Source organism: Panicum virgatum, chromosome 5K (assembly GCF_016808335.1).
Source record: "Panicum virgatum strain AP13 chromosome 5K, P.virgatum_v5, whole genome shotgun sequence".
Lineage (NCBI taxonomy): Eukaryota > Viridiplantae > Streptophyta > Magnoliopsida > Poales > Poaceae > Panicum > Panicum virgatum.
The window spans coordinates 44,411,819-44,433,842 of NC_053140.1; the positions used below are offsets into that span (position 1 = coordinate 44,411,819).

Below are 22,024 nucleotides of genomic sequence, written 5' to 3' on the forward strand. Positions count from 1 at the left end.
AAACACCGTGTAAGTTGAAACACTTTCACTTTATAACTTAAAAATAATGATTTGGACTTTATGTGATACGATTAGCAAGTTTGAGGATCTGAATGTCTATTTTGAAAGTTTAGGGATCGAGATAACATCTTGAGCCATGTTCGAGGACCGACAATACATTCTACTCAAATTCTATTTTGATGATATACACTATGCATTTGCAATGGGAGTGCATTTGGCTACGGAAGTTGATAGAGAGAATTCACTTGGGAGTTTGATTTTTAGTCACGGTCCATTATTTGGTTTGTGAACGGAGTTGAGAGAGGGAGTGGGATATCCTTTGTTTGGTACGTGAGTTTTAACGTGGGGAATCATATCATAATTCATGACAAACGGTTAGGATCATTTGTTTATATCGTATAAAGCATAATTCCCTCCCAATTACCACCCCTCCCCACGGGAAGATATCGGTGTGGGAGTTCGATCTCTAAACTCCCTTTTCCACATCCAGCGTGAACTCTGTCTCCCACCAAACAAACAAGTGGATTTAGTCTCCTATATCTAAACTCCCATTCCCTTGCATCAATTACCCTCAACTAAAGGAGCCGTGGAGAGATAGTCAAGAGAAGCAGTACCTTTGGAGGGGGGAAAAAGAGAGGAAAACTGAGCTCGGAGCCTAGAAAAAAAATCTCTAACTCCCTTTCCAAGCGTGAACTCTGTCTCCCACCAAACAAACAAGTGGATTTAGTCTCCTATATCTAAACTCCCATTCCCTTGCATCAATTACCCTCAACTAAAGGAGCCGTGGAGAGAGAGTCAAGAGAAGCATGTACCTTTGGAGGAAGAAAAAAAAGAGGAAAACTGAGCTCGGAGCCTAGGAAAAAAAAATCTCCCATGGCCGTTCGCTCGCTCGTTCTCTCTAGACAAGCTTACCTAAAGTCCTAAACCTTTACACTTTCCACAGCGAGGCATCATCCAATCTTTCGGGGGGCGAAACACAACAGCGAGGCATCCTCGAGCTTCCAGCCGACGGCGATTGCACCGGGGCGCGCAGGCTAGCAGTGCCAGCGAACCAAGGCAACCGTGGCACCACACGGCACATCAGGTTCGCCTCAAAGGTCTCACCACACACGTCGCTGCTGATCGCTTACCCCTCGACGGCTCGACCTCGCCAAACTGTCTGGAGAGTGGAGACGGGGGCGCTCGTCGCCGGCAGCTTTGTCCGCGACCCGCGATGATGGGTGGTGGGCTGTTTCCGTTCCGCAGCCCAAGAAAGGCCCAGGAGGGCGTCGGGCCCGTCAGGGGCAGTGGCTCGGGCCCAAGTTCCACCTCCCACCAGTAGCGCCACACAGGTCCACCCTCTGAAATCCCGTCTTCCCCATCCCAACAATCTCCACGGGGGAGAGCCATGGCGCGGTACTCCCCACCGCTGCTGCGCCGCGTCTTCAGCTGCGCCGCCACCTCCGCTTCGCCCGCCGGAGGCAGCGGCGCCGGGAAGAAGAACCTCGTCTTCCTGGGCTCGCCGCAGGTACTGCCGCACCCGCAAAATCCCGGTTTCTCGGTTCGTACTCAGGTCTGATTACTGAACTGCGAACTCGGTTCCCGAACTCAGGTGGCCGCCTCGGTCCTGGACACGCTGCTGGCCGCGTCGGGCTCCCCGGACTCCGGGTTCCAAGTAGCCGCCGTCGTGACGCAGCCGCCGGCCGCCAAGAACAGGGGGAGGAAGCTGATGCCGTCGGCCGTCGCGCAGCTTGCGCTCGACCGCGGGTTCCCGGAGGAACTCATCTTCACGCCGGAGAAGGCCCGGGAGGTACCTTCCTGGTTACCATTCTCGAGTCTGGGTCCTGTACTCATGTAATGTAGGCTATGGGAGTGTGGAGGAGCTGAGTTGATAGTGATTTCTGATGCAATGCAGGAGTCCTTCCTGTCGGATTTGAAGGAAGTGAAACCGGATGTTTGCATAACTGCTGCTTACGGGAACATTCTGCCCCAGAAATTTCTTGATATCCCGCCGTGCGGTATGTCTGGTTGTCCAAGTACTTGTTTTGTCTTTCCTTCTTCTAGTGTTTGGGTTTAGTGATCAGCTGCATAAGGCACCCCACCATAATTGTCTATGAAGTAGGAACTTCGGTTCACTGTTTTTGGCAAAACTCTAAGACGTAATGCAGGTTAGATTACTGGCAACCACTTCATAGTCATGTCTACCGAAGTAACATTCGTGCATTACGTAATGCAGGTTGTCACAGTTACGTACACTAATTTTCATAACATATATAATTGTATTTCATGGCATGTCATATATACAGACATTGGTTTCATACGTGGGCTGTACTGGTATGGTATACTACCATTGGTTTCAGTATGGAATCCCTATCCACTTCTCATATCGTCTTATTGCTTTTCAATGGTAACTAGATAGCTACTGGATTCTTCAATGGCCCGTGTAACTGAAAAAAAAGGAACCAGACTTGATGATGCATGATGATCACACCATATTTCTTCATGGACAAGCTAGCTTGGAAGAATTGGTGTTTAAAACCCTAATTTGCTAGATAATAATTGGGAAGTGTTGAGTTTCAGATACTAAAATGCTTGGGAACCCTAAGCCCTGATAATCTGCTGTGTCTATATTTCAGGTACAGTCAATATACATCCAAGTTTGTTGCCTCTATATCGTGGTGCAGCTCCTGTGCAGAGGGCTCTGCAGGTCTTAACTCTCTCCTTGTTACAACTCAGTGCCACCGGAACTATGTTATACTTTTTATTTATACCCACTATTTCTGTAGGATGGTGTTGCAGAAACAGGTGTTTCCCTTGCATATACTGTTCGTGCATTGGATGCAGGACTAGTGATTGCGTGTGAAAGGTTTTCTGTTGATGAATACATTAAGGTAGTTTATATTCACTGCCTTGCTAGTTTGATCCTGACAATTGAAAGTTATACAATAGATTCTGCAATTTGTTTATGTGGACATGGATCTGTGAATTATGATTACAAACCAATTACATAAATGGTACCAATCAGAAATTTGAGGCCTCCCTGTTGATGTTCAATCACATAATTTTAAGAGGAAAATTGGTTAGCGACCAAGGGTTCCAGCGTCCCCATTGCAGATAACTTGATTGCACAAAACTATGCTTTGGTTGTTCATTATCTGGCTTCATACTGAAACTGGATATTAGACATCGAAGAATTTAAAGCATTATCAATCATCGCTGCGCATTCTTATTTTTGTGGGGTGTCCAACCGCACATCTGGTTAGTGATGAGAGCTAAAACTTTCCACTGCTCGAGTAACATGATATGCTGTTAGTTCAATTTACTGGAACAAGTTTCTAAGCAGAATTTGATTAGTTCACACTAAAAAACTAAAAGTGAAGCATCAGATGTTTGGTTATCAGGTAGCTATTATCCTTCATTGATCATTTGCTATGCCACTTTCTTTGTCTGCAGGCACCAGAGCTACTTGCTATATTGTTTGATATAGGTAAAGATTACAAATTAATCATAATCCATGAAAGGTGATCATTTTCATGAAAGTGTAGCTTCTAGAAGCTTACCTCTCCTAATGGCATGTTTGCTGCTCTGCTTTCTGCTAACGCTTCACTGGGTCTAATGATTAGTTGATAAGTTTTGCAAATAAACAGGATGGATGGTTTTAACACTTCATTTTGTATTTCAGACTTGGTAATGTTGATTATTGTATTGAATAGGATCCAAGCTGTTGATTAATGAACTACCATCCATTCTTGATGGTTCGGCTAAAGAAAAGGCACATCCACAGGATGACTCCAAAGCTACGCTGGCGCCCAAGGTAAGCACTGGCAGCAGCAGTTCATAGTCTACACTAGATGGCCACCTTAAATTTCTTGTATATATTAAGTTATCTGTTTCATTGTACTTATGAACCGGAAATGGCGTAACTGGAATCTAGAAGAACTTAATTTTACGATTGGGAGGCTCCACCCTTTTCTTTATAGAGAACTTGAGTTTCTAGAGCTTATGTACAACTTTCTAGAAATACATTGCACTAAAGCTACTGTTGAGTGTATCATACTTCCTTGTATAGTTGTGTTGAATTTTCGTGCCAACAGTCGTACCTACTTTTCAATAGATAAGATGTACTATTGTACTTGCTGAATGTGTTGTGCCTGGTACCAGAGATTTGTAAGTCTAATCTACAAGCACTTCAGAAGTTAGCAGGCTAATGCACTCGAATAATTTTCCACTAGTTGTATAGCCTAACTAAATTGCCATGATGGTCTGTTTTACTAATTTACCTTAATGACCTATGTTTTCCAGTTAAATTCTGAGGAATCATGGCTATCATTTGACCAAGAAGCTAAAGAGCTCCATAACAAGGTGAGTTTCTAATTTCTGTTGTACTCATTGAAGCGATTGCCAACCAACTCCTGTAGGTGCGGGCATTTTCAGGGTGGCCTGGAACTCGTGCAAAATTGCAACTCATAAATCAAAATGGTGAAGCAGATGCGCTAGAGATTAAGGTTATCAGTACGAAGGTTTCGGCATCATGTGACAAGGCTGGAGATGAAAATGAGATATTATTCTCGGGGAGTTCCTTGCTGATTCCTTGCAGTGGATCAACTTGGCTCGAGGTTTGCATATAGTTTTTCTAAGAAATAGCAGTTCTGCCATTCAGTTGCTTTTGCTTTGGGCTTGTGGTCTTCTCTCGGTGTTTCTATAGCTTATCTAATCTTGTGTTGTGTATACTAGGTGTTGGAACTTCAGCTCCCCGGAAAGAAAGTAACAACGGCTCGGGACTTTTGGAATGGTTTGCGTGGTCAGAAGCTGTTGAAATCACCATAAGAGTGGATATCTGCATTCAGATTGCTGCGCCTGCATGCTATCATATGCACAAGGAGATACATTCCATGCTCGGCCCCCTAAAATTTTGCAGGGGCATTGACATCATCCTAGCTGCGCCCACAAGGGAGTATTGCTATGACTGAGAAATTACTTGAGGTCTCAATTTAATACTATTTTTTAGTTTAATTTTTCATGATAACTTGAGAGGGAAGGTGGACAAATTTAATTCGTACCATCCCATGAATTTTGGACAATAACATACAGATGTTAAGGTATGTTAACTGTTTGATTATATCATTTGAAAGAACTGTCCGTTGAGAGATGGCGGCGCTAAACTGATTACCATTGCTTCAAATCTGAAAAAGAAAAACCCAATTGTCTTTGTAAGTGCTGAGGCAATAGTTTATCTTACTATCTTGTGACGTTCAAGCCGACCATGCTGGATGTCTTATATTCTGGGAAGGTGCTTGCTTGTTTCTCGTGGCATGGTCGACTGAGTGAAGGAGTGGTCTTGCCTCGCAATTCTATACAAGCGAAATGTTCCTTATCTTCTGCAAGGTGAAGTAGAGATAATTATACGTAAATAAAGAGACAATTGCATGTGTGACTTTATGAAAGACTTGTCTTCCACGGCGATGTATCTGCTGCTGGATTGGGGAGTTGGATACGGTGGATGATCGACAATCAGATAAGGGGATGCGACAAGTCACTCGCAACAAGACCAACTGCGCGCAGATTCAGCCATTCAGAAAAAGGATCCAAATGGCGATCGTTCGGCGTCCTGCTAATATTGTAATCTCCGTGTGTACCTCATAGGTTCATGCGTCCTTGCATCGATCGCTCTTCTCGGGATTTTGTAATGCTGCTTCAACTTCGGTTCGATCAGACAATCAGCTGCTGCTGATGTCTTCAGAGAAAAGTAAAAAGACTTGTCCATGAACTGACGTCGGGGGATTCTCCCAGGGTGACATAAAGAGTTAGGCAGCACATGTATCTTAGGCACTGTTTAGATCTTTACCCATAAACGCAAAAAAAACATCACATCGAATGTTGGGACACATGCATGGAGTATTAAATGAAGTTTATTTACAAAACTTTTTGTATGGATGGGCTGTAAATCGCGAGACGAATCTAATGAGCCTACTTAATCTATGATTTGCAATAGTAATGCTACAGTACCATCCACTAATTATGGATTAATCATAGATTAATTAGCATCATTAGATTCGTCTCGCGATTTACAATTCATCTATACAAAAAGTTTTATAAGTAGACTTTATTTAGTACTTCAAATTAGCAAGATTCCAACACAAAATTTTTTTATGTAAAGAACTAAACACGGCCTTATCCGTTCGTGTGCCATGCCATCGCATGAAACCATTTGAGTTATAAATGCACGCAGCCGGAAGGGCCAGGGTACCCGAGCTGATCTCAGTCTCAGGTGCGCCCAAGTACTCCAACCACAAACGGGGGGCACGCACGCGTACGTGCACACGCTCACATACATTCTTCGCCATTGCCCGGTCCGTCACTCCAAGAGCGCAGCAATGGCGGCCCGCCGCGAAGGCCCGCGGCGCCGGGTGCTTCCACCACCGGCGCCTGCGGCCGTGCCGATAATAATGATGCGCCGCGGCCGTGGGCGCACTGATCTCCCCGCGTTCCTCATGCTGCTGGGCGCGTCGGTCGTCGTGCGCTCCGCCTCAGCGGGGGCCACGTCGTCGTCCGCCACCGCCACCGGCGACTGGCTGCTCGCGGGCTTCCTGCTCTGGCTTCTCGGTGTCATGCTGCTCTCCTTCCACCGAGCGCAGACGCTTCGGCGTTTCATCGTTGGCCGCCTGCTGCGCCGCTTCTTCTAGTCTAGTGGATCGGCCCCGTGCGCGTGTGCTGGCTTGGGCTGTGTAGTTTCATTGCCAGCTTGTTTTACCAATGTTCATGTACGCCGATCGGCTATGCAACTTTTGGACTTGCAGTGTACCTGTGCCTTAATATAATGTTCAAATGATCCATTACCACAGAAACAGAATACCATAATCTACTGTTCGTACGTAACACAAAAGATACATACAATTGGAAACTGGTTATAAATTCTCAATTTCCATCCTGCACAATATGCTAGGTCACAGTTACACACCAGCAAAGTCGAACTTGAGCAGGGTAGAGAGGATAAACTTCATGTATTAGAATCCTGTCGCAACTTCTGAGCCCGTTCTCTCCACGAACCCTTTTGCATTGCCAGAACCTGTGGAAATGGTTTCATGAGTGGTGTAGGAATAGTGGAATACACAGAAATAAACAAAAAAACATGGGAAACATACTCGATAGCCTTACTTTGTCGCTAATAAGGGAGCTGCTGGGTTGAGCTTCTATATCTTCAGCTTTCTCCTCCTCATCATTGGCTTTAAGCTCATTCTCAGCAGCTTCAGTATCAATAGGTACTCCAAATATAGCCTCCTCGTGCGCATCCCTGACTCTATCTTCATGCTTTGACTAAACAGCAATGAATGGGGGGAAATATAATCAGGAACAACGGAAAGAGTGCAGAAATATCGAATTGTAACTCATTGTTCCACTGTATACCTCCACAGCAGAAAGCCGGAAACTCTTTCCAATATTCTTCACCAGTGAAGCATCATCATTAGCAACTACAAATAAAAATCATGGTAAATTCTGGGTTACCAAGGCTAAAAAACAGATCGCATGCATGGCCTTTTTTGTGGGCATATATTGCTGTCAGTTTTACCGTTGATACAGATGCACATGAACCTGAATGACAACCGTGCTGGCATGAATAGCTAAACGTGCCTTGGATGGAGATCTTAGCCTGTGCTCAGTTGCTCACTTTTTTTTTATATCAAACATCTTTCTACCACTTTTCACTTCAGAAAATATTCAACTGATAATCCAAGTTTTGAATCAAACAACATTGCCTGATAACATGTATCAAACTTCAGATGCTTCTTCAGAGAACACAATATAACTAGGAAACTATTTTATGCTCAGCAGGCTGTTCTGTCTTTGTACAGACAATAGACAATCCCTACATCAATCGAAAGATCTGAGCTAGTATCATTCAAGCCATAAACAGCTTTAGCTCCACAATCCAACAAAATATGCAATTCCATAACAGAAATTATGTAAGAAGCAAGTTTTTTCTCTCTCTCTCTTACATTGTGTCTAACCCTGATAACTCTTCAAATTGTTGAACTGATGTACTGACATAGGGAAAGCTGGAATTCTAAATCTACACTCATTTAAAGAGGAGGGCCATTTCATTGTGCATAAAAACCAAAAAATTACAAGGAAACACACCCAACGAAAAAGAACCCCTTATGTTTAAGATATCGTAGCTTTCTCGGGAATCTGATAACTCAAATAAAAATGTATTTTAATTAACACCCTATTATGTATATTTCACAAAGTTCCATAATGTGTTCTACACCCTAAAAATAGGATCATAAAACATATGGTGTTTAAAAAACCAATATCAGTAAGCCATGTGGGTGTCTAAAATAATACCACACCGATCTGAATAATAATTTAATTAACAAAATGTCATCCAGAGACACAAAAGGAATAATCAAGACAGTACAACCATATCCAGACTCACTTGATCAAGAACCATATTAATGGAAACTCATATCAAGGAATTATCAAGACTGAAGCAATATCAATACTAACCTTCAACATCATCGTGATCTTCATCAAGTGGAGCATCCTTATTAAATTCAAATCTTTCCCACCGCACAGTTGCACTTCCAAGAGTGGAATCTTTTGCAGCTGCCAATTAGGGGAAAAGAAAATCTTCAGAACAATGAAAATGTCAAAAAAAAGAGACTGCAAACCTATCATGGAATGTGACCAACATAAAACATTGCAAACCAATGCACATTTCAAAGGAATTTTGCTTTTGCATACAAGATGAATTAGTTTTGAGTTTTGGCGCTATATCACGAGGCTTAGCTACATAAATAAACAGAAACACACATAAGCATAACACTGCTTAGACTTATATATGGTGGATTTCACATTTTTCTTTCTGTATACAGGATTTAATTTTCAGTCTCGGAGCTACATCATGAGGCACAGCGACAATGACCAAACAGAAATGCACATATTCATCACACTGCTTAAGACTTATCTATGATGGATTTTGCATTTCCTTTGTGTATAGAAGAGTTATTTTGAGTTTCGGAGCTATATCATATGAAGCATAGGTAGATATCCAAACCAAAATGTACATAAGCATTGCTCTGCTTAGAACTAACCATAATGAATTTTAGCTGATCAAGCTAGCATAGCAAACTACCTCAACTTATCGACAATTATTTTCCAAAATTTCACTACACTACAGAACAACATATTCAATAAACCTATGCTACCAGGACCAAACCATTGCTGTGTTCCAACAAGTAGCCACAAAATTTCTATTGGTTGAAAAGGCAGCACCCTAGCTCCTAAAGACACAAATAATAACAAAAATGAAGAACTCTGAAAATAATAACAAAAATGAAGAACTCTGAAAGTGCGGAACTTACATGTCTCTGAAAGCTGAAGCTTCATCTTTGCTTTAACTCTCTCAGCTGGAGTCTGCAAGAGCATCAGGTTCTAATGATTTCAAAACACCAGGAAGCTTACAACACAATTGTACAGCAGATACAACAGATACAAATTTACAAAGCAGCAAGACCAGGGCGCGACCAACCATTCTATCATATCCTTCTATGAGCCGCGAGTAGTCCACTTTACCGCCGTCCCTACCACCGCGGCCCTTCGAGCTATCACGGCCGTCGTCGTGCCGTCGATCCCCATGCCGGTCCCGCCGGCCTTCCGAGAGCGAGCTCCTGCCACTCCGGCGGGAAGGAGACCTCGACCGAGACCTAGAGCGCCTCCGAGACGACCTGCGATCCCTCTCCCTAGACCTGGACCGGCGCCTGCGCTCCCTCGACCGGGACCTGGACCTCGATCGGCGCCGGCTCGAGCGAGACGGGGACCTGGACCTGGACCTGGACCGGGTCCTGGGAAGCGAAGGAGGCGGTGAACGGGAGCGACGGCGCGTGCTGGATGGGTGCTCAGAATGCGGCGGCGGCGGTTTGCCGAGATTAGGGGGTTGGGCGGGGGCGGGGGCGGCGCCAGCGCGGACAAAGCCCGACAGGAAGGAGGAGGCTGCGGTGGGCTTAGAGGGGAAGGAGGTAGCATCGGAGGAAGAGGAGGAGAAGCCGAGCCCCTGCTTGAAGCGGCGGGCCCCCTCGCCCTTGCGGTTGAGCTCGTCGTAGTACGCCGCCGCCTTCGCTTCCTCCATCGCTCCCGGCTCCGGCAGGGTACGAGGCCGGTGAGTCGGTCGGGGACGGTGCGAGTGGGCCCTTTTTTTAGGGCATAGTGGGCTGGGTAAGCTGCAACGCTATTCCTATTTGGACGAAACAACTGGGCCTTCTAGATATCTGATTTTTTTTTCCTCCTAGTTTATTATAAGCCCAGCCCACAGCCCAGCGATATTTATGTCCGGACGAGCCCAGCATAATGCATACAGGTTTCTAACATTTGGCAGCAATGTTACTGTATACCAGTAAAAAATGTTGTGGTTGAAGCAGCAAAATGCATGATAAAGCTCGTTTGGAACTCATGAAATCCCCACAATCTGCTAAGACAGTGATACAGTACAAGTGACATTCTTGCATTCCAAACAAGCCCTTGAGCGGATACCACAGACATTTTCGTTTGAGTACAAAGGAAGACGGGAACAGAAAGCCACACAATTTCATTTGATGTGCTTGCAAAGGGAATATACAATAACAAAGTTGTTCGATGAAATATTTTTGTCAGTCATAGTGCTGCATTGCCAGATTCATAAACCGTCTAGGATTCCCTGACTCTGCCTTGCTGGAACCGAATGCGTCACTGACTTGTGATTTTAACCTTTGCAAGTTCAGCTGCCGCACGAGCAGCGGCAGATGCACGGGTAGCGGCAGCAATGGCAGCTCTGGCTTTTTCTAGTACATCTGATGAACTTGGGTTGGCGCCGGATCCCTCCTCAGCAGGGGCATGGTGATCCTGGGTTGCCACAATGGTCTTAGAGGCAACATAAGCTCTTGAACCCCCAGCTGGTGAACTTGGAGACTCGAGAACTTGATGTTTTTCCACATCCCTGACAGGTGGATTCAATGCTGGCGGCTTATCTCTTGAAGCAGAAGCAACTGGAGAGTTCTCAATAATAGGTGGCTGGACCTGGTGGACTGAAGATCCCGAGCCGTCCTGCATGCCAGCATAGAGCACATGAAGTGATTTCTAAAGGATTTGGTCAAACTTAATTGGATACAGTTCTCGATGGAGCTATGTAAGCATATATGCTAGTAGTGAGTTGATTCTGGTTCCCTTCTCAATTCCTTAATCGAGTGATCGACCACACCATGTTAATGAATCAGCAGGCCCTAGTTTTAGTAAGCAGCCAACAAAATTTTTAGCATTAAAAGAAATATGTTTGCTGTTCCCATATGTAAGAACCAATATCGATCCAAAGACAAACAAACAGTGATGGTAAAAAGATAAATGAGGTAAATACAGAAGATTAGAGTATTAGACCAAAGCTACAAGGAAATCAATTATGGCATATCATGTGGAGTATCCAGCTGACAGTTGAACATTCCTAGCTGAACGGCAGATGGAAAAAAACAGCGTCTTGCATGAAATTACACAATTGCAAGAGCAAATTAATGGTTTCTCAGAATGACCATAAAGATCTAAGAAAATTCCTTCAACTGAAACAACAAATAGGTGATAAGCCCAACAAAGTAATGGTAGTTGTTTAAGCATTATGCTCCAGTAATGTAAATACGTAATTTTGAAGATCTAACATGAAAAACCTTTCATATGCATCCACGTCTAATAAGCAGGGAATAAAATGAGTTAGCGAATGCTACCAGTAGATCTTCATGTTTTTTGTTGAATTCTGCTTCAGTATTAGATGAATCCCATTCAACATTGTACTCTTGGGCGATAGCTTTCAGAACTTTCAGCTTTGATTCACCTGATGGAGCCTTCACTGAGAGCTTCTCAATTATCTGTAAACAAGATGCTCAATATTTTGAAAAGAGTAAAATGCACTGGGGGTCCTTAAACTAGTGAGGGTGTGTCAAGTAGGTCCACGAACTCCGAAAATGCAGATTCGGCCCCCTAATCTATTTAAGTGTGTCACTGAGGTCCAAAACCCCTTTGACCGGGTCTGACCGCCTACGTGGCCTGCCACGTCAGTCCTACCTGGACACAACAGTTGGCGAGGGCGGCCCCTGCTCGCCTCCTCCGCCCCTGCTCCGTCGCGCATGGGGATGGCCGCCGGGGAGGAGGATGGCCGGCGCGGGGAGGCGCCGAGGCCGCCGTCAAGCATTGCCCCTGCCACCGCCGTCCAGGGCCGCCCCGAGCGCCGTCGCCGCTGTCCCAAGCTGCCGGCGAGCGCGGCCCCCACCCTCGCCGTCCCGAGCCGCCATCGAGCACCGCCCCCACCCCCGCCACCGCCGTCCCTGGCCGCCCCCGAGCACCGCCCCTGCTGTCTTGGGCCGCCAGCGAGCGCCGCTCCTGCCCTGTCCCGCACCACCTGCTCCGCACCACCGCCGGCGGTCCCGCGCACCACCCCAGCTCCCGCCAAGAGCTCCGCCCCGCCCCCACCGCTTGCTCTGCGCCCCGCCGTGGATCCGCTTCGCTCCCGCTCCAGCTCGCAACTTGCTACTCGAGAAGCGAGCAGAGGGAGGAAGGGGGCGCAGGTGGCCTGAGCCGAAGACCATGCCCACGTCATCGCCGGTGGCCGGGTTGAGGAAGGCGCGCGAGGCGAGGTCGACGCACCCCTGCGTCCGCGGCCGAAGGCAGCCGCTGCGTTCGCCACCTGCTGGTCCGACGGCTGCCGGGTGTGCACCTTCCTACGCGCAGCCATGCACCTCGGGTGAGGGATGGGGAGGGAGCTCCGCGGGGCGAGCGCGAGCGCCATGGCCCCGGGCTCGAGCTCGGAGCGCCGCCGCCATGGCCCCACGCCCCGCCGGCGAGGGAGGGGGAGGGAGCCCCGCGGGGCGCGCACGGGCGCCATGGCCACGGGCCCGAGCTCGGAGCGCCGCCGTCGCCGCCGGACCTGCACGGATCCGGCCGCCGGCGCCGTCGTGGCCGGGAGGGGGAGAGGTGGGAGCAAGAGGGAGAGAGAGGCCGCCGCCGGGCCGAGCTCCGCCCTCGCCAACTGGTCCAGTTAGAACCGACGTGGCAGGTCACGTAGGCGGTCAGACCCGGTCAAAGGGGTTTTGGACCTCCAGTGACACACTTAAATAGATTAGGGGGCCGAATCTGCATTTTCGGAGTTTGTGGACCTACTTGACACACCCTCACTAGTTTAAGGACCCACAGTGCATTTTACTCTTTTGAAAAGGTAAAAGATGCTCACTTTCTGAGCAACACAATTCTGGCTTGAGCAAGTTGGAGGTTCCACTTACTGTGCGATTGACACCACTGTCAGGCCGCAACTCCATAGCAGCAGCAACAAACTCTTTGCCATACTTGGTGGTAAACAAATTGCGGAGATGCATTAGCTCAGGCAAGTCTGAACATCTTCCTGATGCAAAGATTATACTAGCAATTGCTTCTCGCAGTTCTAAGGGGCATTCCCTGGTCCATGAGAAAACTAACAGGTGTTATCATATTCTTTTAGGTGACCAAAAAAGAATCTCGAGTCATGAGTCATGATATTAATAATTTAATTCAAGCACAATTGATAAAGCAGAACCTACTTTTGAACCTCAACAATAGGGACTCGTGCCAGAACAAATTCACAGAAAAGCTCCACAATCTCATATGCAGCCAATATATTTTGCTCCCGAATAATGTGTTCCACCTATGATTGATAACGATAGATCAGAAAATGCAAAGGAAAGAATAAAAACAATGATAACTATGCAAAAGAAATTGCTATAGACCTATAACTCCAACTTACTCGAATCCTTGCAATAGATTCCTGGCCGGTCTGAAGATATTGAACCATCTCTTTGCGCATATTTATCAGTTGTAACTCCCTTCTATTGCGCAGCAGCTTGATTCTCGAAATGACAAGATTCAAACATGTTTTGCTACATAAAGCACAGAAATTCTGTTACTTAATGGTTTAAACAAAACAACATTTACTTCGCTAAGTCCACCATGCATGTAAATGACTAACACTGTAAGAAGCAAGAAGTAACATGAAACGTCAGCTGACTATGGGCAAGAACAATCGCCAACTGAGCTGATAATGATTGGTACTTCCATAACTCAGATCCAGTAAATTATGAAAGATCATTATCTATTGTTAAAGAAATTGCACTAACACACATGGGAACTTACTAAATCTATTATCAATTTCATCGGCCCACGGTGGATTCAGATATCTCACTGAAGCAGCCATTCTTAATTCTTAACTTCTTACTACCAAAAATGAAGCTGCCAATCAATCTCCCAATAGTGAGCCCGATTAGGAGCATATAAAAACATAATATACATGAAACTGCTCAGCAACATGTAACATACAGCTCTCAAGAATGACAATTTGCCACTGAAGGAGGAGGGGTGGAGCAAAGAAAGGCATCCTCAACAACATCCGGATCCAGCTAGCACTGTTACTTTTTTTGCGAGATCCTAAGAAAACGTAATCAAGTAGACAGCTTTTAGCGAACCTAATCTAAATCTAGAACTCCGAGCAACACACTGGAATTCGCAATCTTAAAATCCGCCCCCAAACCGAAATGAAATTTGTCGCCAAGTCAGGGGTTCGTGATTGGAAGGGGGCGAGAAGTGTAACCATTTGGTGCCGAAGGTGGAGCGGTTGAAGAGCGAGTTGAGGGACGACATCGTCGGCGGCGTCGCCCGCGGATGCACCAGCCAATGTCAACAGCTCAAGGGAGTAGTAACGGGGAAAGACAAAGCTCTTCCCTGTAGTTTTGCAGTTATACCCCTTTCGTTGTTCGTTTTTTTCAGTTGGATATTTTCTTTATGAAATTTAAGACTTTTAGTGGCGTTTTCTTTGTTGTATGGAAAGGTCTAATGGTTAGGTTACATCGACTGTATATGTTTTTAATACCAGTTTTATCAATGAACAACAACAACATAGCCTTTTGTCCCAAGCGAGTTGGGGTAGACTAGAGATGAAACCCAAAAGGCACAAATGTCATGGTTCAGGCTCCTATCCAAAGCTACCTCTTCAATTATTAATCCCTTCGATCATAAAAGGACAAGGCTACGAATATAGTTTTGGTCAAACTTTCAAAGTACCTTTTCTATCTTTATGAAAAAATAGATTGAAAACATGAATCATTGCAGTTATAAGTCATCTTCAAATGCACTTTCATAATATCATAGTTCTATTCAATGTTATATACTCATTATTGCATATAGATACACTATTATAATTTAAGAAGAAAGTAGTGTCTTACGATATCATCTAAAGCATCAAGTGCTTGTAGGTTAGTAACAAGATGGTGTCTTTCATATGACAGCTCCAAGGATATGTCTACTGTGCCTCTCTCACACACGTAAAGTGCTTGTGGTGTCTGGAGTTCAAGGAAACAGGATGCGGGGTCGGTTTCTGAAATGGCATAATTCACCTAACGTGAGCCTTTTAGTAAAAATATATGAACAGTAGAATTCATGCACCAAGTGCCAGATAGAGCGAAGAAAAATAAAATTGAAGCCTAGTTTAGATCTTGGCATGCGAAACTTGACTATGTAAACACTGCCGTGTTCACAATTAACAAAAAAATACATAACCAGTTAACATCATTGAGATAGCAAGCGCCAAAGAACTACTCAGAGATTAATCTCTGCCTACCATGCCAAAATTTAAAGCACTAAAGAGTCCCATATAAGAAGGGCATTCAACAATGTGAATCAAGCCAGGAAATGATGTCATTAATTGCGGTTGAAATCCGGTCGTCTGGCTCTCCCTCTAAGATCGAGTGGTAACTGCCATCATAGAGCTTGAGGGTCTTGTCTTTGGTGCTAGCTTTCTCATAGAGGAATTTGCTTACTTGAGGATCTGTTACCATGTCTGCGGCTCCATGAAGAATCAGCAACGGGGAGGAGATCTATAGGAATATCACATGTGTTAGATGTGTTTTGCTTTTAGGTACTTGTACAATGAGACGAAATGTAGGTATTGCATGAATTGCATTTGGATTATGTTTAAACTATATAAAACAAGAAATTCAATTCCATAAGAATAAGCACAAGTGATAGTTACCTTCTCCAACTGTGATTCAATGTCTTTAGTGGCCTTCAAAAGTTCAACTGCTGTTCTTAATCTCATTTGGTCAGAATATGATATGGCATTGTACTCTGCCTGAAATGAAAAAAGCAAGTAACTTAAATATTTCAACCAGAAGTGATGTATTGATTCATTTTGTCAAGGTAACATAAACTATTGCTAGAAGGTTGTGACGAACAAGGCAAATTGTACGAGAATGTAGAAAGTTTCACACCATGAAACTAATGCAGAAAAGAGAGGCAGACCACAAATGTCGCATGGATAATACGATACATGCTGGTTGCTAGATATCACATTACATTCAAGCAAACCAAGTTGAAGATAATAACACAGAAAACTGTGTAAGGAACTTACTATTTTTCTTTTCCTTGGATCTCTAAATGCCAAATCTCCTATATCTTTCTGCGGAAATAACTTTGCTTCAGGAAGAAGACATGACAATATGCTCAGCGCCTTCAATACTGGTGCCGGTGGTGTTACATCTTCTGAAATCTTGCCAATAGAATTCAGTCTCGTAAAACAGGGTTACTGAACAAAAATGAGGGCAGAAAATAAATCAAGTACCTAACATAAGTTCTTGGGTTGAAGAACTACTAATACCAGTCGCTCAGGGGCGAAGCCAACTCAAAACTAACCCTGGTGCACCCTCTATCAAATATATAGCAATATATGCAATTGTAGAGGAAATACATGGAAAATTTGAGGTAGATATTAGTAATTTTTGGTTTTACTGTGGTGCACGTGCACCAGGAAAAGCCAACATGGCTTCGCCCCTGCAGTCGCTAGTTGTTTATGACAGATTAGTAAACAAAATCAAGGTAATTTCTTCATGTATGCTTCAGATTAGTTGTCATATCAAGCAGTAAAGCTGGACATGTATTATGACTGTAGTACCTTTGCACAGTGAATGTAAGTAATTTATTGATCAGTGGTTCCCCATTCACAGTGCACTATATTTCTACCTACTGTCAATTGTGAATTAACACAGCCACAGTTGTGCTTTAGCACCAGTCATGATCGGAGAATTGGTTGATGCTGGAAAATATGCCAACTTATACTAGTACTAACAAAGGAATGCAATTATGAGATCACCAAATTTGATCGGTAAAGAAGGAAATTTGAGAAATACTTTGCACATAGGCGCGACAAGAAGCACACCATCCCATTCTTTTTGTTGCTTCAAGTGTATTTTCAGGGCAACCGCACCTCCCATTGACTGTCCCAAGAGAAAGTGTGGCAGCTCACGCACTTCCTTCATGCCTGAACATCAACAATCCTAATATCATGATGCAAAGGCTATATCATTACATATCTACTCTTATCTACAGAAGATATGCCAATAAAAACCTCTTATTCGTGCATACTGTTCAATGACATGGTCCACCATTCCATCAAAGCTTGCAATGTAGCCATGCAGACCATATGACAAGCCAAAACCAGGATAATCCATAGCATAAACCGCGTATCCAGCATCAGCAATCCTCTTAGCAATACCTGGTATTTTCAAGCTCGTTAGTAGACATGCAGGCAAAGGAATAGAAAAAAAAAACAAAGTAAAACATGACAGAACAAGTAATGCCACCTTCAAAAAAGAAAGTGCACGTATCCCCATATCCATGGCAGAAGAAAAGTGCAGCCTTGGTGGCAGTGCCCTCTCTTGGCAGCCAGCTCTTCCAGAATATTTCAACTCCCTTTGAATTAGTCTCATAATTCTACAGAAACAAGTAATATCAATACCCAATGCGAGGAAAGAAGCTCTTGAATTACTTCAAGAGTTAAACTTACTGCTGATTTATTAGTTTCACTTGAAGGCTAAGTGTCTACAAGTATATTAATCTGGGTCATTAGTTATTGTGGCAATGCCAGCATCATGCTACTCCCTGTTAAGTTCTGCTTGCTGGCCACGAGCTTGTGCAGTGGCTCAACATATCTATCATTTAATGGATGTCGTGATCTCAACTTTTGCAGCAGCAATTGTACTTGTGCTCCTTGTATTGCATATTTGCGAGGGAAAGTACAACTACTTGAACCAAATTGAAGGGAAGGTCAATTCAGAAATTCCATCATGTCCCCACCTCTTCCATCTGAATTTCCTTGGGAGCCATCTGCAAAATAAAAGGCAGGACATGGAAATTGAGAAAATGGGCCAAGTGTGTGAATCAGTACAAGTAGGATACCAACTGTAACTCAATAACTCGCGCAGATGGTTTGTCACGTTCTCAGAAGGGAAAAACTCGGAAAAGATTTACTCAGATTAGCATGGACTATCCGTTCAATTTTTTGTTTCCTAATCGGTAAAGCAGATATAGTTAGACGAGGCAATATGAAGATTTCAGTTATACTATGGAATCCATCTCACTCAGATTGTATCAGGATATTGCAAATTGCACATCGAAGAATAGGTCTGCCCATTTCTATCTCATATACGTCGTTCTTATTGCCTCCATTGTGATACTGCTAATTTGTTGTGCTTGCAGCGGCACACAAGCACTAGAGCTACGCAAATCAATAGAACAAAATCCTACCAGTTGAGGAGCAATTTCTGCTCACACACCTTAATGAGGGGTGGCGAGCTCCGCAGGGTTGGAAGCATTCGACCGTTTTCGCGAGTATTAATTTTTGACAGTTTGGAACCTGAGCTACAGCGTACGAAACCCAATCGTGCGAGGAGCGACGACGGGGCACACGAACCTTGAAGAGGCAGTGGTCGAGGGTGGGGAGCACGGGCGCGAAGGCGGCCCGCACCTGGCGCCGCCCGGGGGCCCAGTCCAGGCACTGCGCCGCGGCGGCCCGCAGCTCGTCGCTGGCGCCCTCCAGCGCCCGCGCCCGGTGCGCGCCCTTGGCCGCGGCGGCCGCGATCAAGGCGGCGCGCCTCCCCAACGGGCGAGGCGGCGCCGCGATCCGGTGCGAGATCGCCGCCATGTGAGGAGGCAGCGGGCGGGAGGGAGGGAGAGCCTTGCCTGCTCCGCTGCTCGGCTGGGCCTGTCGATCGGAGCTGTGGCGGTGGCACGGGCGCACGTGAGGGGGCGCTCTGCTTGAGAGGGAATTTTTCGCGTGACGTTGCCGGGCGCGAGTGGGCAGGTTGGTGCGTGTCTGTGACATGTGTCCTTGTCTGGGAGTTGCCCACTCCGCCGCCGCTGGGGACGCCGGCTTGGGGAGGCTTGTTTGACTTCGACGATTGGACCCCTCCGCATCCGCGTTGTGCGAGTGCGCGTTGTGAGTTGTGACTTGTGAAGGGTTGAATTTCATTGATTCCAAGGCTATTACATACGGCAACATATGTTATGCAAATTATTTTTTATACAAACTGTAGAATTTTTAATTTGGACTACCGGATCAAGATTCAAAGGGACACAGGGAAATGTGAGGGGGGATTTGCAAAAATGTGATTACTTAATCTAAGGGCGGGCGGTTAATTGTAAAATTACCCCTTCTCATGTCTCTTGGATCTTAATCCGGTAGTTCAGATTGGAATTTCCATAGTTTGCATACGAAAGTGGTTTACATAGCATACGTTGACATTACATTCAGGCCCCTGACAGGGCACCCTTGAGTAAAAGAGAAAATACAAATAAGTCCGGTTGTGTTTAGTTCGCGAAAAGTTTGAATTTTAGTACTGTAGTACATTTCGTTATTATTTGATAACTAATGTCTAATTATAAACTAATTAAATTTAAAAGATTCATCTTATCCTAATCAGTTATATTATGTAATTAATATTTTTTGTAATTATATTTAATATTTCATATATATATCTAAAAATTTAATGTGACGAGTACTGTAAAAAAAAATTAGCACCGCTGCCGTCCTTCGTCGGGCACCGCTGCCGACTGTCGTTACCGCAGTCCGGTCATACTCCACCTCCAGGCTCCAGCGGAGAAGGAAAACCAGAATGAAGCTCACGGCCCATACCCGGTTCGACGAAGAAACTTCAAATTTCAAGCCCATGAGTAACACACTGAAAGTGTGCTTCATGTCCATTGAACGGACCAGGCAATCACTGTGTACACCGGAATCTGCCACGGTCGCTTCACCGGCCAAACGCCAGTCAACAGCAGCAAACCCGTGTGTTAGACTCGTGAGTCGTGAGCAACGGCAAGCGAGCCAAGTTGGGCTGAAAAATGGGCCGTACCACTGACTGTTCATTTGGGCTACGGAAATAACATGGGCCGGGCTGATGCTGTATTGTATTTAATGACAATGGGCTAAGCCTACGGAAAGCCGATAAGCACTGGCGCAGGTTATCGGGCTCGAATCCCTCTCTTTGGGCTCTTGGACAAGGATTCCGTTCGTCTTTTCCCGCCGTAGAAGAGCTAAGCTGAAACTTGCAGTTGCGTATAGTAGCTGCAATGTTACCAGAATTTCCATCGGACCACCACCTTTTCTGACGAAGGGGGGTGGTGCACTTCCAAGAACAAGCCCACGCACGCATTATGGAACAGCTGCCGCAGGTGCAGTGCCGTTGTCATAATGCGTTTTCGTACATTGACCTGCCCCTGCTGCTTGTTTATTTAATGAAGTAAGTGCGTTCGTATAGTCTCGCGAAAAAAAAGAAAGAAAACTCCGTTCGCAACTTGTTACTTGTTAAGAGGGTTCCGACGACGAAAGGCAGGCACACAAGTACAAGCCCCTCACCTTATCCGTTCGTTTTCTAGCTGCTCGTGTTGCTAAACAATTCAGGCTGACCCAAGCCGGCCTGCCGTAGTTCGACTCAAAAAAAAAAAGGGATGTTCGCTTGTGTGTTCTCCTCGACTCGATCGATCGACAAAACGGACATGAGGTCGGCGGCCCTCTAACCGGCAGGTGAAAAGGAGAGAATCTAACCGGGGAATCAACGACGTTTGATTGATTGTTTTATTAGTTAGGTTGAGAAATCCGTATATAATTATGTGCCACTTGTATACTTGCAACTTGCTCTTGTTCTCCCTCCTAGATAGTACGTACGTAGTAGATGAACACACGCATGCATCAATGATTCAATGTAACAGTGGTGGCAGAAACTGGTAGTGGTAGTAACACTCTGCCAGAGTATATATGACATCTCCTACCGGCCACCCTTGTACGTATTATCTTCAGGCCGCGCGTATGCTCAGCTCATAGGCTGGGTAGGAGATTGATATTTTACAAGCCAGCAGCGCGCGTCCCTGTCCGCACTAGCTTCTTGTCGATCCCAGTGTCAACTTCGATCGCCAGCCGGGAGCGAGCAACCGGACAACGCATCGATCGCCAGATGACGACGACGGCTTGCTAGCTAAGCGCCGCGCTGACCGCCGAGGCGTTTGTTGTGTTGTACGAGCTGACAAATCGATCGATCGAGCTCCACTGATCGGCGGCCGGGCAGACTCGGTGCGTAATTAACTTCGTGTTCCATCCATTAATTAATTTATGGTGCTCTGATGTGATCATCATCTGCTGTGCGCGGGAGAGAGCTAATAATCTAGCACAGGATATGAAAACTGCATGCTAATTAATTAATTAATTAATTAATTAATTTGTGCGCGGTGCTCTGGTGTGAGTGTGAGTGTGACCATCGTCTCCTAGCTATGTGAGGGTATGTTACGTTACACAATGAGGCTTGTCCATAATATATAGGGTTAATTGGATTCATGCCATTACAATTTTTCAAGTTCTCTGATTTGCCACTACAATTCAACTATTTAAAGACATATCATTACAATTGTTTCTCTACCTGAGATATGTCATTTTGTACGTCTTTAATGCTCTTGGGTTCACTCGCAGAACTCTGTATTTTCGTATGGTCCAAAGTGCTCTGGCTGCCACTTCCTAATGTCATAGGATATGGAATAAGTATAGGTTAATAATAATAGAATAAGCATTGGTTATTCATAGGATATGGAATAAGTATAGGTTAATAATAAAAAAAGGACCTAATATAATGTCACCTAGTAGCTAGGGAATTCTTATGACCTTCCGTATCACTAGGAATAATTGTATCAC

The 22,024-nt window shown here is 45.1% G+C and overlaps 4 protein-coding genes across 5 annotated transcripts; 1 reads left to right on the forward strand and 3 right to left on the reverse strand.

Moving 5' to 3' along the window:
- The first annotated feature begins 1,336 nt into the window (after window positions 1-1,336).
- On the forward strand, window positions 1,337-5,128 carry LOC120707658 (methionyl-tRNA formyltransferase-like). Its single transcript, XM_039992616.1, has 10 exons — window positions 1,337-1,507; window positions 1,592-1,789; window positions 1,895-1,997; window positions 2,616-2,686; window positions 2,766-2,870; window positions 3,433-3,466; window positions 3,693-3,793; window positions 4,282-4,341; window positions 4,398-4,595; window positions 4,714-5,128. Exons 1-10 carry the CDS (start codon window positions 1,388-1,390, stop codon window positions 4,804-4,806), a joined length of 1,083 nt encoding a protein of 360 aa, XP_039848550.1. The 5' UTR covers window positions 1,337-1,387; the 3' UTR covers window positions 4,807-5,128.
- A 1,642-nt stretch (window positions 5,129-6,770) lies between these two features.
- On the reverse strand, window positions 6,771-10,184 carry LOC120707659 (probable ATP-dependent RNA helicase DDX46). Of its 2 annotated transcripts, XM_039992618.1 has the most exons (7): window positions 9,804-10,180; window positions 9,509-9,725; window positions 9,342-9,393; window positions 8,485-8,583; window positions 7,384-7,448; window positions 7,135-7,293; window positions 6,771-7,045 (listed from the first exon to the last, which is right to left on the reverse strand). In XM_039992618.1, the coding sequence occupies exons 1-7, from the start codon at window positions 10,103-10,105 to the stop codon at window positions 6,977-6,979; spliced, it is 963 nt and encodes a 320-aa protein (XP_039848552.1). In that variant the 5' UTR covers window positions 10,106-10,180; the 3' UTR covers window positions 6,771-6,976. The 2 variants fall into 2 exon arrangements, with proteins under 2 accessions (XP_039848552.1, XP_039848551.1); XM_039992617.1 differs by having other exon boundaries at window positions 9,509-10,184.
- A 272-nt stretch (window positions 10,185-10,456) lies between these two features.
- LOC120707661 (IST1-like protein) lies at window positions 10,457-14,769 on the reverse strand. Its single transcript, XM_039992620.1, has 6 exons — window positions 14,606-14,769; window positions 13,766-13,898; window positions 13,563-13,666; window positions 13,269-13,440; window positions 11,721-11,861; window positions 10,457-11,055 (listed from the first exon to the last, which is right to left on the reverse strand). The coding sequence occupies exons 1-6, from the start codon at window positions 14,653-14,655 to the stop codon at window positions 10,699-10,701; spliced, it is 957 nt and encodes a 318-aa protein (XP_039848554.1). The 5' UTR covers window positions 14,656-14,769; the 3' UTR covers window positions 10,457-10,698.
- A 698-nt stretch (window positions 14,770-15,467) lies between these two features.
- LOC120707660 (caffeoylshikimate esterase-like) lies at window positions 15,468-19,183 on the reverse strand. Its single transcript, XM_039992619.1, has 8 exons — window positions 18,758-19,183; window positions 18,142-18,171; window positions 17,649-17,778; window positions 17,414-17,560; window positions 17,196-17,326; window positions 16,421-16,558; window positions 16,043-16,141; window positions 15,468-15,887 (listed from the first exon to the last, which is right to left on the reverse strand). The coding sequence occupies exons 1-8, from the start codon at window positions 19,166-19,168 to the stop codon at window positions 15,678-15,680; spliced, it is 1,296 nt and encodes a 431-aa protein (XP_039848553.1). The 5' UTR covers window positions 19,169-19,183; the 3' UTR covers window positions 15,468-15,677.
- Between the last annotated feature and the right edge of the window lie 2,841 nt (window positions 19,184-22,024).